Source organism: Cricetulus griseus, chromosome 3 (genome assembly GCF_003668045.3).
Source record: "Cricetulus griseus strain 17A/GY chromosome 3, alternate assembly CriGri-PICRH-1.0, whole genome shotgun sequence".
In the NCBI taxonomy this organism is placed as follows: Eukaryota; Metazoa; Chordata; class Mammalia; order Rodentia; family Cricetidae; genus Cricetulus; species Cricetulus griseus.
The window spans coordinates 18,094,245-18,109,965 of NC_048596.1; the positions used below are offsets into that span (position 1 = coordinate 18,094,245).

General features: G+C 44.1%; 1 protein-coding gene across 4 annotated transcripts in view; it reads right to left on the minus strand.

Annotated features, from left to right (window-relative positions):
* Window positions 1-15,721, minus strand: part of Cnnm1 (cyclin and CBS domain divalent metal cation transport mediator 1) — a 58,979-nt gene that overhangs the window by 21,837 nt on the left and 21,421 nt on the right. For all 4 annotated transcript variants that reach the window (XM_035443066.1, XM_027407272.2, XM_035443065.1 and 1 more), the window contains exons 2-6: window positions 12,714-12,857; window positions 4,269-4,409; window positions 2,531-2,700; window positions 643-742; window positions 12-59 (exon numbers count right to left, since the gene is read on the minus strand). In XM_035443066.1, the coding sequence (XP_035298957.1) occupies window positions 12-59; window positions 643-742; window positions 2,531-2,700; window positions 4,269-4,409; window positions 12,714-12,857 (603 nt within the window). The remainder of the gene's footprint in view (window positions 1-11; window positions 60-642; window positions 743-2,530; window positions 2,701-4,268; window positions 4,410-12,713; window positions 12,858-15,721) is intronic.

Sequence of the window (15,721 nt, forward strand, 5' to 3'; positions counted from 1 at the left end):
GAGGTACATACGAAAGACGGAGGATCCAGCCAGACTTCCAACCTTCCGCACGTCATTATCTAAGGACAGAAGGATGCAGTGGGTTTCAGAAGTAACTCAGAAAACATAACTTCTTATGGGAATCTCCACTTCCACTCCACCCCAGCACCAATTAACCCTGCAGAAATCAGGCAATCAAACAGGAGGGTAGGAGAGAGGGGTACAGAGTGAAACAACTTGTCTTTTCATACTGAAGAAAGAATTTTTCTCCATCCCCAGCACTGCTACATGATTCCTTTGTCCCGCCCAACCCAATGGTCTTCCTCTTTTTTTTGTTTTTTCGAGACAGGGTTTCTCGGGGTAGCTTTGTAGACCAGGCTGGCCTCGGACTCACAGAGATCCGCCTGCCTCTGCCTCCAGAGTGCTGGGCTTGCGCCACCACCACCCTGCTATTTCCTCTTATTTTTAAAGCTAAGCAAAATCTGAATGAAAAGTTATTTTTATGTCCATTTGGCATGAAGGAAACCAGATCCAAGGACGTTACACAGCTTAAGTGGAGGGCCTTTAACAGGAGTCAAAAGAAGAGGCACAACTTGAGCCTAGGTTTTCCTTGGGCGATCTCATTGCTTCCCCTGACAAGCTCCGGCTTGGGAACTGGAGTACCTGAGCAAGCAGTGGTCATGATGGCAGGAACACCATAGTAGGTAAAGGCTCCATTCTCAAAGCGAAGGCCTTCCTTACCAACCTCCACTTCTACTTTACCCTGGAGAAAGAAGGAGTGTCAGGAGTGTACCGAGGCTGTGCTGAGCGTTTCCAGGTTTCGTATCCACTCAGACCCTATGTACTCCTCTGTGCATGACAAGTGGACTAGCATTCTCACAGAGCAGTGTTAATGCTGCCCTGATTCATGGGACAGAACAGAACCTCCCACTTCAGAAGCCCTTTGCAGTGAGTTCAATGCTTCAGCAATCCTAGAGTAGCACCTGGGCAGAATGACCAAGCTTTCTGGACACACTGTAGCGGTCTTCCCAGAACACAGGTCTACAGCAGCAGCTAAGCCAGAGCCCTTCGAGCAGCTTCAATGACTTAGACTCACATGAGACCATTTCCAAATCTGGATGAGACAGAATCTGATCGTGTTGAACTCATCGTCTGTGACAGTGATTATCAATATGAGAGTGTATGGCTACATCGATGAATCTGATAACGCTATGTACACCTTGTGGATGCTCACTGCCAGCCCTGCAGCTCCACCAAACATGTAATATTTTTATGTCCAGTTGACAGATGCATTGATTTAGGCTCAGAGAGGTTAACTGGCTTAGTTGAGCTTGTTAGCACGAGGAAACAATGAAATCTTAACGGCAAATCTCTCTTAATTCCTGAGCCCACCTTCTTTCTGCCATGTTTTATTCCCTTCAGCTCTTTATTTGAAAGCTTTTGTTAACCATTAGATGAAGGATTGCATGTGTCTTTGAATTACATAAACAATGTAACGGGATCCATCTCCATTTCTAACCATGAAGAAAGTGACCCCATTTTGGGGGAAGAACGATCATTTTATTGAGGTCATTTGGAACGATGTATACGAGACAAATCACTGTGTCTGGGAGGACAGGCTGTAACAGAGTCTACTAACTTAATGTGATTTTTCCTGAGATCTTAAACACATCACTGTGCTGTGAAGAGACACGGAGCCAGTGACAGAGCTCATGGTGGGGGCCAGGACAGTTGTGCTCCGCTGGAACCAGGCCTGATGGTTACTACTTATATTTAATTAATTAATTAATTAGTTAATTAATTAATTAATTTGGAGACGGAATCTTGCCAAGTGGCTCTGCATAGCCCAAACCCAGTATGTAGATCAGACTGTCCTAAAACTCATAACTATCCTCCTGCCTCTGCTTCTTGAGTGCTGGGATTACAGGCATGTGAAACCATGCCCAGCTTTGACACATACTTTGGCAGGCCTGTTCAGATATCTAGGGCAGGCAAGCATCTTTATGAAAGTCCTGGGGAGGTGATTATTTATTTCATCCAGTCATTGCCTCCCTTCCTGGTCCTCTTCAGAGAGAGATGTTTCAGGGAACCACAAGGAATGGAGTGTGTCACAGTGAATGAGTGTGTTCCACATGCTCCAGGAGGCAGAGCGAGGACCAGCATGGGCACCAGAGATGCTGAGAGGTAGAGAGGTTTTTAACAAGAATCGTCTACATACATCCCAGGAGGCAGTGCGGGGACACCCAAGCAGACAACGGGAAATACCAGGATCCCACAGGGCTCTTTCCATTCAGAAGCAGAATGCCTTTACTGAACATACACACTCCTCCAAACACGCCTGAGTGCTCAGATGAAAGATCCACTGAAGAAACTACGGCTCCCAGGATACCTCTTGTTCACGCCTGGTGCCTTCCTGGATGTAATGCAGGATGCCTACCCCACTGGCCTTGTTCTCTAGGCATCTTGCACTGAGAAACAGCCAGGGCCATTCCCCTTCACCCTTCAGATGCCTTCCTCTTGCCCTTGAAAGTTCCCTGACCTTGCCACTCACCTGTAAAAGCAGCACAAAATAGTCCACGGGGCGGCTGCGCTGGTAGAGGTAATGCTCCGGGGCTTTCTTATTCCTCTCATCAAACTTTAGCTCCTGGATCACATTGGGATGTTTCAGTAGCCGGAGCAGGATCTTCTCCGAAAGGTACAGAGACTTAAAGGGCTCCACTTCTAGAAGGCAGCAGGGGGTGGGGTGGTGATGGTGGATGTCAGCACTTCATTACCTCCCCCATTCCAGCAACAGAAGCTGGGAGGAAGCAAGGGCAGCAACCAGGGTTTCATCTAGAACAAGCCTGCTAATTAGGCTGGGGGTTCTGAAAATTCCTTGGCTTGAGGAATTTGAGTTCCCAGTGTGCATCCTGGAGCCTTCCCTACCTATGCCTTTTGGGGGTTACTGTAGCTTCATTGGCATCTCAGGAAAAACAGGTCACTCTAATGGCATCTTGCCTTGCCAGTGAACTTGTAGTAGTGGCCACAACCTTTGGGTGTGTTTTCAGGTGCAGACAGGACCCCCTTAAGATAGAGGAGGAGCTAGCGTGGGCTCTCTTGGGGCCTGGAGAGTGTCAGAAGAGCATCTTCTGGAGAAGGAAGACCTCTGTGGCTATTTACTCTTACCTGCGTGAGTCCTTCCCTAGTAAACATACATTCGTCATTTATCTAGGGTCTGGTGAACTCATTTAAACCCCTGCCTTCAGGTCACCATTTGGGAAACATCAGTATTGCTATGAACTTCCTCCTTGTTTTTATTTAGAGTTGTACCTAGACAACTGAGCCACAGACACAATAAAGATCTTTAATTTTACAGTACAGCTCCACACAGGGAAGTGAGTCTGGTTTTGGATAACATTCACCTGCTGGGTGAAATGCAACGCTGGGTTAATGGAGCCCGGGAATTACTTAAATATTAAGTTGTCAATAATGTAAAATATCATACTTAACTACTAATAGACATTATATATTGACACTTGCAGTATAATACTAAGAAGGTAAGGCTGCTTTGCTTTGGGAAATTGGTTTGTGATGAAAAGAAATTTATATTCAGTACAAGATTATATGTTGAAAACTCTTTTGTAGGTAGGCTCTACCTTAACAGTTGCCCACTTTTCAGCACCAGGAACTAGCACTCATTATAGCCTCAATAAATACATGTTACATTAGTAAAAATGGAACTTAGTGATGGATGGATCATTCTAGGTCATCATATTAATTAGGGCTGAATGACATCAAAGTTCAAAGGCAAATGCTGCCCTTTTCAAAAGAAGGAGCTTGATCCTTCTGCTTTTCTTTCTAAAGGTACCAGGACTCTCAATCAAGTTCTCTATTTTATGGATTCATAGTTCACAGGCCTACATGACTCCTGGAAGGGACCGAAACACAGGGGGTTGTGACTTGGTAGGATAATGCTTTTCCCTCCGGGACACCCCGATTCCATCAGGACGGAGGATGGCCTCAGGCTCGAGCTAGGAAGTAAGCAGGGAAATGGAAGTACCACAGTGGTTTCCTTAGCCCTTTTCTGGCAGAAACGAGAACACTCACTTCCTCTCCACAACACAGTGAGGGAGGGAGCTGGGAGCTTACCATGTCACACTACAGGAGGCAGCTTTCTCCTGCAAACAGTGTGTCTCAGTGCCAGGGGCACACAGGAATGGGGACAGAGGGCACTAGAATATGTGATGCCTGCTGCTACCTTAGATTCTGCTAGCAGTGCTAGGGCAGGGGGTGGGTGGGGCAGATCCTACCTGTGGCCATGAAGCGGTGTGTGGCGAGCAGCAGCTGTGGTGAGATCTTCACTCTGATCTCCGAGTCTGAAAGCTTGAACAGAGAGAAGTCATGCCGCCTCCTCTCCCGGTGTGGGACCCTCTGTTTTTTCCGATTGTCAGCTATAGGGGCACAGGGGAAAGTTGACACTCAGAATCACTGTTGGTCTTTGGAGGCTTACACAGACTCTTTGGGACCCCCCACATTCTGCAGTGCCAACTGTAGGAGGCATGATCCACTCTCTCCCAGTAGGAGACAGGCAGGCAGCAGATGGTTCGGGGTTGTTTGTGCTTAGTTGGTAGATGAAAAGGGAAAAAGCTGCTGGGGGGGGGGCGTGTTCCTAAGCCCAGAGTTCTAGGACTGGCTCCCTTACCTGATAGCTGTGCAGACTCTATGCATTAGCAATTTTGATTGTTTTAATCCATACAAGAGAGCTTTGATATTTAGTAGCTTTTCTACCTGTGTAGTTAATGCAAGATCTCAATAAGCAACTATACACGGTGCGTTCATACAAAGTCATACAAACATGAGGTGCTGGTATTCTTGGCATTAAGGGGTTTGGGGTTTCTCCCTCTGTCCTCTTCCATCCCCCAGAGCTGGGCGCAAACATTCTCTTTCCTGTGGGCTTAAGCCATGCTGTGAGTGGTACCTAAGGTATGTCACTGTTTACCACTCACAATTCTCCTGCTTCTCCCCAGACCCTCGGAGAAAGAATCATGGGAAACTCGAGGGAAAAGAAAGGGATTAAGAATGCATATATTTGGCTTTGCTGGCGGTCTACTAGGTATTCAACAAAATCATAGAAGAAAACTTCCCCAACCTACAGAAGGATATGCCTATGAAAGTACAAGAAGCTTACAGGACACCAAACAGACTGGACCACAAAAAGAAGTCGCCCCGACACATAATAATCAAAACACCAAATCTACAGAATAAAGAGAAAATATTAAGAGCAGCAAAGGAAAAAGGCCAAGTAACATATAAAGGCAAACCAATCAGAATCACACCCGACTTCTCAATGGAAACTCTGAAAGCCAGAAGGTCTTGGATAGATACCCTACAAGCACTAAGGGAGCATGGATGTCAACCCAGACTACTGTACCCAGCAAAACTTTCAATCACTATAGATGGAGAAAACAAGATATTCCACGACAAAAACAGATTTAAACAATACATATCAACAAATCCAGCACTACAGAAGGCTCTGGAAGGAAAACTCCAACCCAACGAACATAACTACACTCACAAAAACACTGTCAGTAGTTAATCGAATTTCACCAAACACAAAAAGAAACAGAAGGGCAAAATCCACACGCAATGATACCACCAACAATAAATCCAAAACTAAGAAGAACCAATGAACAATGGACGTTAATATCCCTGAATGTCAATGGTCTTAACTTACCCATAAAAAGATATAGGCTAACAGAATGGATACGAAGACAGAATCCATCCTTCTGCTGTTTACAAGAAACACACCTCAAATTCAAAGACAGGCGATACCTCAGAGTAAAAGGATGGGAAAAGATTTTCCAATCAAATGGGCTCAAGAAACAAGCTGGGGTAGCAATACTAATATCTAACAAATTAGACTTTAAACTGAAAGCAATCAAAAGAGATAAAGAAGGGCATTTCATACTCATCACAGGAAAAGTCCATCAAGATGAAGTCTCAATCCTGAACATCTATGCCCCTAATACAAAAGCATCCACTTTTGTAAAAGAAACATTACTAAAGCTCAAACCACACATAAAACCACACACACTTATAGTAGGAGACTTCAACACCCCCCTTATACCACTGGACAGAACTACTAGACAGAAACTTAACAAAGAAACAAAGGATCTGAAAGAAGTTATGACACAACTGGGTTTAACAGATATCTATAGAACATTCCATCCAAACACAAAAGAATATACCTTCTTCTCAGCGCCACATGGAACCTTCTCAAAAATTGACCACATAGTTGGCAGCAAAGCAAACCTCCACAGGTACAAAAGTATTGAAATAACCCCCTGTATCTTATCAGACCACCATGCATTAAAGCTAGAATTCAACAGCAATACGAATTGCAGAAAACCTACATTTACGTGGAAAATGAATAACTCCCAATTGCACCATTCCTTGGTTGAGGAAGAAATAAAAAAAGAAATCAAAGACTTTCTAGAATTTAATGAGAATGTAGACACAACATACCCGAACTTATGGGACACCCTGAAAGCAGTGCTAAGAGGGAAGTTCATAGCACTAAGTGCTCACATGAAGAAACTGGAGGAAAGTCACATTAGAGAATTGACAGAACAACTGAAAGCTTTAGAGCAAGAGGAAGCAAACTCACCAAGGAGGAGTAGACGCCAGGAAATAATCAACCTGAGAGCCGAAATCAACAAAGTAGAAACTAGGAAAACAGTACAAAGAATCAATGAAACAAAGAGTTGGTTCTTTGAGAAGATCAACAAGATAGACAAGCCTCTAGCCAAACTAACCAAAAGGCAGAGAGAGAGCATGCTAATTAACAAAATCAGAAATGAAAAGGGAGACATAACAACGGACACTGAGGAAATCCAGAGAATCTTTAGGTCATACTTTGAAAACCTGTATTCCACAAAATTGGAAAACCTAAAGGAAATGGACAACTTTCTGGATAAATATCACTTACCAAAATTAAATCAAGATCAGATAAACAGTTTAAATCGAACTATAACCCCTAATGAGATAGAAGCAGTAATCAAAAGCCTCCCAACCAAAAAAAGCCCAGGGCCAGATGGCTTCACTGCAGAATTCTACCAGAAATTCAAACAAGAGCTAATTCCAGTACTCCTCAAACTGTTCCACACAATAGAAGCAGATGGGATATTGCCAAACTCTTTCTATGAGGCTACAATCACTTTGATACCCAAGCCTCACAAAGATATGACTAAGAAAGAGAACTACAGACCGATATCCCTCATGAACATCGATGCTAAAATACTCAATAAAATATTGGCCAACCGAATACAAGAACATATCAGAAAAATCATCCACCATGATCAAGTAGGCTTTATCCCAGGGATGCAAGGATGGTTCAACATACGAAAATCCATCAATGTAATCCACTATATAAACAAACTTAAAAAGAAAAACCACATGATCATCTCACTAGATGCTGAAAAAGCCTTTGACAAAATCCAACATCCCTTCATGATAAAGATCTTGGAGAGAACAGGAATAACAGGAACATATCTAAACATGATCAAGGCAATATATACCAAACCAATAGCCAACATCAAAGTAAATGGAGAGAAACTCAAAGCGTTTCCTCTAAAATCAGGAACAAGACAAGGCTGTCCACTCTCTCCATATCTCTTCAATATTGTACTTGAAGTTCTGGCTATAGCAATAAGACAAGAAAAGGGGATCAAAGGGATACAAATTGGAAAGGATGAAGTAAAACTTTCACTATTTGCAGACGACATGATAGTCTACATTAGTGACCCGAAAAACTCTACCAGGGAACTCCTACGGCTGATAAACACCTTCAGCAAGGTAGCAGGATACAAAATTAACTCAAAAAAATCAGTAGCCCTACTATACACAGATGATAAATCCAATGAGAAAGAAATCAGGGAAACATCACCTTTCACAATATCCACAAGCAACATAAAATACCTGGGGGTAACACTAACCAAAAAAGTGAAAGACCTGTACAATAAGAACTTTGAGACTTTAAAGAAAGAAATTAAAGAAGATACCAGAAAATGGAAAGATCTCCCATGCTCATGGATAGGTAGAATTAACATAGTAAAAATGGCAATCCTGCCAAAAGCAATCTACAGATTCAATGCAATCCCCATCAAAATCCCAACACAGTTTTTCACAGACATTGAAAGAACAATACTCAACTTTATATGGAAAAATAAAAAGCCCAGGATAGCCAAAACAACTCTTTACAATAAAGGATCTTCTGGAGGCATCACCATCCCCGACTTCAAGCTCTACTATAGAGCCATAGTTCTGAAAACAGCTTGGTATTGGCACAAAAATAGACTGATAGACCAATGGAATCGAATTGAAAACCCTGATATCGACCCACGCACCTATGGATACCTTATTTTTGACAAAGGTGCTAAATCTATACAATGGAAAAAAGACAGCATCTTCAACAAATGGTGCTGGTACAATTGGATTCGGACATGCAGAAAATTACAGATAGATCCATACCTGTCACCATGCACAAAACTTAAGTGCAAATGGATCAAAGATCTCAGCATAAATCCAACCACACTGAATCTTCTAGAAGAGAAAGTGGGAACTACCCTTGAACAAATTGGCACAGGAGACCACTTCCTGAACATTACGCCAGAAGCACAGACATTGAGGTCTGCAATTAATAAATGGGACCTCCTGAAACTGAGAAGCTTCTGCAAGGCAAAGGAAACAGTCAGTAGGATAAAACGACCACCCACAGAATGGGAAAAGATCTTCACCGATCCCACATCTGACAGAGGACTGATTTCCAAAATATATAAGGAGCTCAAGAAGCTAGCCACCAAAACACCAAACAACGAAATTAAAAAGTGGGGTGCAGAACTAAATAGGGAATTCTCAACAGAGGAATCTGAAATGGCTGAAAGACACTTAAAAAAGTGCTCAAAATCATTGGCCATCAGAGAAATGCAACTCAAAACAACTCTGAGATACCATCTCACGCCTGTCAGAATGGCTAAAATAAAAAACACCAATGACAATCTATGCTGGAGAGGATGTGGAGAAAAAGGAACACTCCTCCATTGCTGGTGGGAGTGCGATCTTGTAAGACCACTCTGGAAATCAGTATGGCGGTTGCTCAGAAAAATGGGAATCAGTGTACCTCAAGATCCAGCCATTCCTCTCTTGGGTATATACCCAAATAGGGCATGTACTTACAACAAGGACATATGTTCAACCATGTTCATAGCAGCATTGTTTGTAATAGCCAGAACCTGGAAACAACCTAGATGCCCCTCTATTGAAGAATGGATTGAGAAAATGTGGTACATTTATACAATGGAGTACTACTCAGCAGAAAAAAGCAATGGAATCTTGAAATTCGCAGGCAAATGGATGGAACTAGAGGAAACCATCCTGAGTGAGGTAACCCAGTCACAAAAAGACAAGCAAGGTATGTACTCACTGATATATGAATTTTAGACATAGAACAAAAGACTACCAGTATATAATGCTCTTCACCAAAGAAACTAGGAAACATGAAGGACTCTAAGGGTTAAATGGTCCCCAGGAATGGAAGTGGCATGAACTCCCGAACTAATTGGGGGCATGAGGGTGGGGGGGGGAAGGAGCTGCTACAATAAGAGCAAGAGAAGAGGAGAAGAGGAGAGGAAATGGAGGGGCAGAAACATTGAGTTGGGGGAAGAATAGAGGAAAGAGAGCAAGATGAGAGAAACGATATCAGAGGGAGCCACTGTAGGCCCGAGAAGGGATCAGGAACCAGGGAGATCTCCAGAGACCTACAAGGATGACACGATCTGACAATCCAGGCAATGGTGGAGAGGATAACCTAAAAACCCTCCCCCTAAAATGAGATTGATGACTTCTCTTTATGCCATCCTAGAGCCCTCACCCAGTGGCTGATGGAAACAGAGACAGACATCCACAGATATACAATGAGCCGAAATCGGGAATTTAGTTGAAGAGAGGGAGGAATGAAGAACGAAGGGGTCTGTACTAGGATGGAGAAACCCACAGGAACTGTTGGCCTGAACAAGGGAGAGCACATCGACCCCAGATGCTGTCCAGGAGGCCTGTACAAGACTGATCCAGACCCCAGAACATAGATGTCAATAAGGAGGCCTCTGCACTCCAGGGAGCCTCTGGTAGTGGATTAGTATTTTTCCCTGGTGCAAGAAGGGACTTTGAGAGCCCATCCCATATGAAGAGTTACACTCTGGCCCTGGACACATGGGGAAGGGCCCAGGATCAGCATAGGAAGACTTGGTGGACTTTGCTGAGCTCCCGTTGAGGGCCCTACCCTGCCTGGGGAGTAGTGGGTGGATGGGGTTGGGGGGATGGGCTGGGGGTGGGGGAGAAAGTTTGGGGGTGAGGGGAGGGAGAGGGAGAAGGGACTTGAAATAAGCTTGTTCCCTAACTAGAACTAATAAAATAAAATAAAATTTAAAAAAAAAAAGAATGCATATATACTTTATAAAAGCAGGCTCTTCAGATGGGGACCCAGGCAGAGCCTGGAACCTCAGAGCCTGTACACTGGGCTCTGAGAAACTTATTCACAGAGAAACTTACTTTCTCCAATTTATTTATTTATTTATTTTTGGTTTTTTGAGACAGGGTTTCTCTGTGTAGCTTTGGAGGCTGTCCTGGCACTTACTCTGGAGACCAGGCTGGCCTCGAACTCACAGAGATCCGCCTGCCTCTGCCTCCCGAGTGCTGGGATTAAAGGCATGTGCCACCAATGCCCGGCTTCTCCAATTTATTTGTAACTTGCTTTTCAGAAGGAAAACCACACACACACACACACACACACACACACACACACACACACACACACACACACACACGTAGAGACACATGTTTTTGTACATATACACATGCACGTGTGAACACATACACACAGAATTTTTGTAAGTGGAGGAAGTATTTACTTTTTTTCCCCTGAGTGTTAAAAAGAAACGAAAGTGTTAACCCACTTCACTGAGGAGAGGGGGAAAGTGATGTGTTTCTGTTCTCAAACTCAGCCTGAAAACAACAGGGCTTCAGGGGGCTTGTAGTACAAGCGGACCAGGTACACTAGGGACCAATGGACTGCGTCCTCACAGCAGTGGACCCAGTCCCCAGAATCTAGCTTCCTTGTCTCCTGTTCTTCCTGTATTCTTTTGGAGCAGACTTCTCTCAGGCCCCTGGATTCTCCACCATCTTTGAAGCTCTTGTGGGCCCGCCTTTGACTCTGGGCCTTTGCAGGCACCTGACTCTGGATTCTTTACAGGCATGGGAACCCCTGGCTCTTCCTTCTAGAAAGCCTCATCCAGAAAATGAGCATTGAGTAGAGATTTAGGACCCGTTTTCTGTGCTCTCACTAGTGAGAAGTGTTCTGGCTTACATGACCTATTTGCTATGTGTCTGTCAGCATGTCACTAACCTTTCCTAGTAGAGACATTCCTATGACCTCTCCCTTTTTTACTTTGATTTTAACAGTGGGCATTTGAAGCATTAGGGGTATTTAAATCCATACCCCAGGAAGAGACTGCTTATTTAGCCTGTTACCAGCTACTAATACTTTTTAGTATTAGTCTTCATCACTTTACATTCAGAGATACCAGGGATTCTAGAGCAGGAGTGGTAGGCAGAGAGAAAGAAGGGAGCCTGGAATGGGAGAGATCCTTTCTGAGCTCTGCCTTGTTTGAAAATGCTCAGTACAGCATTACCAGGTCCCTGAAGGGAGGTGCTGTGACACTCAGCTTATTTGTGATAAGGGCTGGCCCATGTTTTAGATTTGATCTTTTCTTGGCCCAAAGGTGTCACTGCCATATGGTATCAAAGCTTTTTGCTGTGAGGAACCAGTTTCTGGAAGACTGCTCTGGCAAACTGAGGCTGCTCATCTCAGATGAGTTCTCCCTGGGAAGGGCAGGGGATAGCTACCTTAGGAGATGAAACTCTGAAGAGGAAACATTTCCTGGCCAGAGACTCCCATGGACTTAGATAACATTCCAGTTCCATAGACAAAGCAAGCCCTTGTGTGGCTGGCAAGCAAAACTTTGATAAGGCTCACAAGCCCAAAACTGTCACTCTGCAAAGTCGAGTCCACATTGTTCCTGGGGGGTGAGAGGAGAGGAAGAGCCCAGAGGCAGAAACAATAGGAGCCACACAGGGACCTGATCCAGAGGGCAGGAAGGAGAATGGGAGACTTGGGGGGCTCTAAAGGCATGAGGGACAAGACCAGTATTGGACAAGGAGCATTTAATACTGTTTTTTTTTTTTTTTTTTTTTTTTTTTTTTTTTTTTTTTTTTTTTTTGGCTTGGGCAGAGGGCAATGCCATGACAGTGTTCATTGCTAAGTGGTGGTTGTTCCACCACTGAGTAAGTGGAGTTCCAAGGGGAGCTGGGTTCTGCAAATAGGTAAATAAAGAACCAACACGGGAGCCCCTCTTCTTGGACACACTGTATTTCCCTTAGTCATTTTTTTTCCCATTTGAAGGCTAGGCTCTCTTTTCCCAGTTCTGTGTTCAGGGAAGTTCCCTTCTGGTAACATTTTGCCAGCATGTTCTCAGTGACTCGGGAAGGTCTGAACCAGGGTATCTTGCCATGCTAGCACCAGGTAGAGGGGGATGCACAGACTTGCCTTGATGCCCTTTCACATTGCTTATCAAACCGATGCACTTCTGGGAGCATCACAGGAAAGTTGGGTGACCTGGGAGAATAGCCAAGGGCATACTTACTGTAGAGGTCAGTTTCATCCAGGATCTCCGACTTGATGATCTCTTCTATGATGTCCTCCAGTGTGACAATGCCCATCACCTCATAGAAAGGGTCCCCTTCGCCTTCATTGTTCACCCTCTGGACAATGGCCAGGTGAGATTTTCCTTGAGAACAAATGAAACCATAGTTAGGCATCCAGGTCACTTTCAGAGATTTCTGCTCATGAGAAAAACAATACAAAGTTTCTGTCTGACTAGTATCAGGACTGAACTCACACAACCATCTGAAAATAGGAAATCTGGGTGCAAGCTCTTACAAATGGAAGCCTGGTACTTGGATGAAATACAGTTGTTTATTACTCAGTGACAGGGGCAAGTTCTCACAGTTTCATTGTGTGACCACTGCAGAGTATGCTTGCCCTGGCTTGTTTTCTGTCAACTTGACACAAGCTAGCATCATCACAGAGGAGGGAGCCTTAATGGAGAAAATGCCTCTATAAGATCAAACTGTAGACAAACCTCTAGGACATTTTCTTAATTAGTGATTGATGCGGGAGGGGCCAGCCCATTGCGGTTGGTGCCACCACTGGGCTGGTGGTCCTAGCAAGCCAGTAAGCAGCGCCCTTCCATGGCTTCTGCATCAGCTCCTGCTTCCAGGTTCCTGCACTGAGTTCCTGCCTGGCTTCCCACAATGGAATGTGATATGTAAGCCAAACAAACCCTTTTCCTCAACTTGCTTTTGGTCTAGGTGTTTCATCATAGCAATAAAAACCATAACTAAGATAGCACTTATGCAAACTAAGATGCAAACTAAGATGACATCACCAGGTGAAAATTTTATGAGAAGACCATTCTCCACAGTCTCTTGTTGGCAGGAACATCACCATGTGGCACTTGAATATATTTTATAGCTGTATTTGGTACATAGGTTGGGCACATTTATATAGGGTACAGTGTGACATTTGAGAACATTTACATAAAGTATAATGGCCCGATCAGGGTAATTAGAATGTCTACCACCTCAATTCTCATCGTGTCTTGCATCAGGTCTGTGTGTGCTAGCTGTTTTGAAATGCATGGTTAATTGTTGTCAAGTGGGGTACTGTACTGTGTTGTGAGCCATTAGAAGAAACTCTTCTGTCTACACACCACTGCACCAGCTAACCACCCTCTCTCTAGCTTTCCTCCCATTTCTCCTTGCTTCTGGAAACCTTCTATACCTATGCTTCCTTTTAGGGAAGCTATCTAACATATCCACATTCATATTTTTTAATTTGGACTTTCACACACTAACAAGCTGGAGGAGACTGAATAATCTAATTGAAAGAGCAAGACTGGGGAAGAATTAGAAGTGAGTCTTCCTGTTTAAGTCACTGCTTTTGGGCAAATTATTTAGCTTTCACTGAGTTGCCATCTCTCACATAAAATCAGGGACTAGTAAAGGTGGTGATTAAAAAACAAGACTGCCAAATTCTTGCAACTGCTTCCATGTAAGGGTGTGGCTAATACATCCTGCCCCTGAACCTGGGAGGGCTTGCGACTACTTGAACCAATAAGACTTGGAGGTGTCCTGGGCCTGGGTGATAAAAGGCAACGACTTCCGCTGTAGAAACCCGTGAGTAGCCTGCTGACTATCCCTAGGCCACCATAGTGTGAGAAGGCATGGTGAGAGTGGGTTGATTCAGCCTTTCTTGTCTTCTCTAGCAGTGGCCTGGGCACTGGAGAGCAGAGAGAAGTCATTCCTGTTGTACCTTTCTTAGGGCCTGGTTCAAAGAAGCCATTAGCATAATAAAAGGGGGACTGTTTCCTACCTGTTTTGGGGTATCTTGTTTGCAATAATAGAACTAGAATAACCAGTGCCCAGGAAGTGGCCATGCAGCTGGTGGATATGTCAAAGGTTTTGTACAGTAAGGCAGCACAGGCAGATTGAGTTTCATCTTGGTTATCAACTTGATTGGATTGAGAGATATCTAGGAGGTTACTAAAGCACACTTCTGGGTATATCCATGAAGGCATTTCCAGAAGGGATTAACAGAAGGAAGAAGATCTACTCTGAACGCCTGTGGCACCACCAACATGCCTCAGGCCAGATGGGACAGCAGGGAAATAAGGAGAAAGCCTGCGTCCACAGTCATCTCTCTCTGCTTCCTGGCCCCATGATGGAAGCTACTCTTTCTTCCAGCCACCAGGCCTTCCCACAGAGACAGGATGGAACCATGAACTAAATAAATCTTTTGTTGTTTAAGTTGTTTATACCAGGAACTTGTCACAGAGATGAGCAGTCTGACTAACATTGCAGGTGTCTTGTTTTTATTTAATGACTTAACAGCCGCTAATGTTTATTGAGCTTTTACTACATGCCAGACATTGTTTGAAACACATGACACACTTCAAGTTATTTAATCCTTAAAAGAGCCCTGAGATGAGTAGCAGCATTACACTCATTTCTCAAAGAACTGAGGCACAAATTGGGTTAGTGATAGGCCTCAAGTTGCACAGCTTAAATTTGGCAGAGCTGGACTGCTGGCTTCGGTTCTAACCTGAGGCCTTCCCTTCCCCCTCTTTTTCCTGATAGAATCAGATCTGGAGTTCACATGTGCTAGGAGAGCATTCTATTGCTGATCTCTGTCCCCAAGTCCCATTAGATGTATATTCTTTTTATTATTTATAATACCTGATCCTATGAGACTATGGTGTTGAACGCTGAGGGTGTGCTGTCAGGATAACCCATATGGACATGCCCACTTCATATGTAATCTCCTTACTCACCCCCCATTTCTCCGGCCCCTCCCAGAATTTTCTCTTTCCTTTCCTGTGTCTTCAGTTCTCAGATGAATTGAAAACACAGCCACTATCATTTTGCAACTTTTCTGGCTTGTTTGTTAGGATGAGAGTAAGGGTGTGTTGTAACTACTTTCTAAGTTTTGGAGGGGCTGACTTAGTCTTAGAAGTTTAGCTCATGTTAAAAAGACTTCACGTGCCGGGCAGTGGTGGCACACACCTGTAATCCCAGCACCTGGGAGGCATAG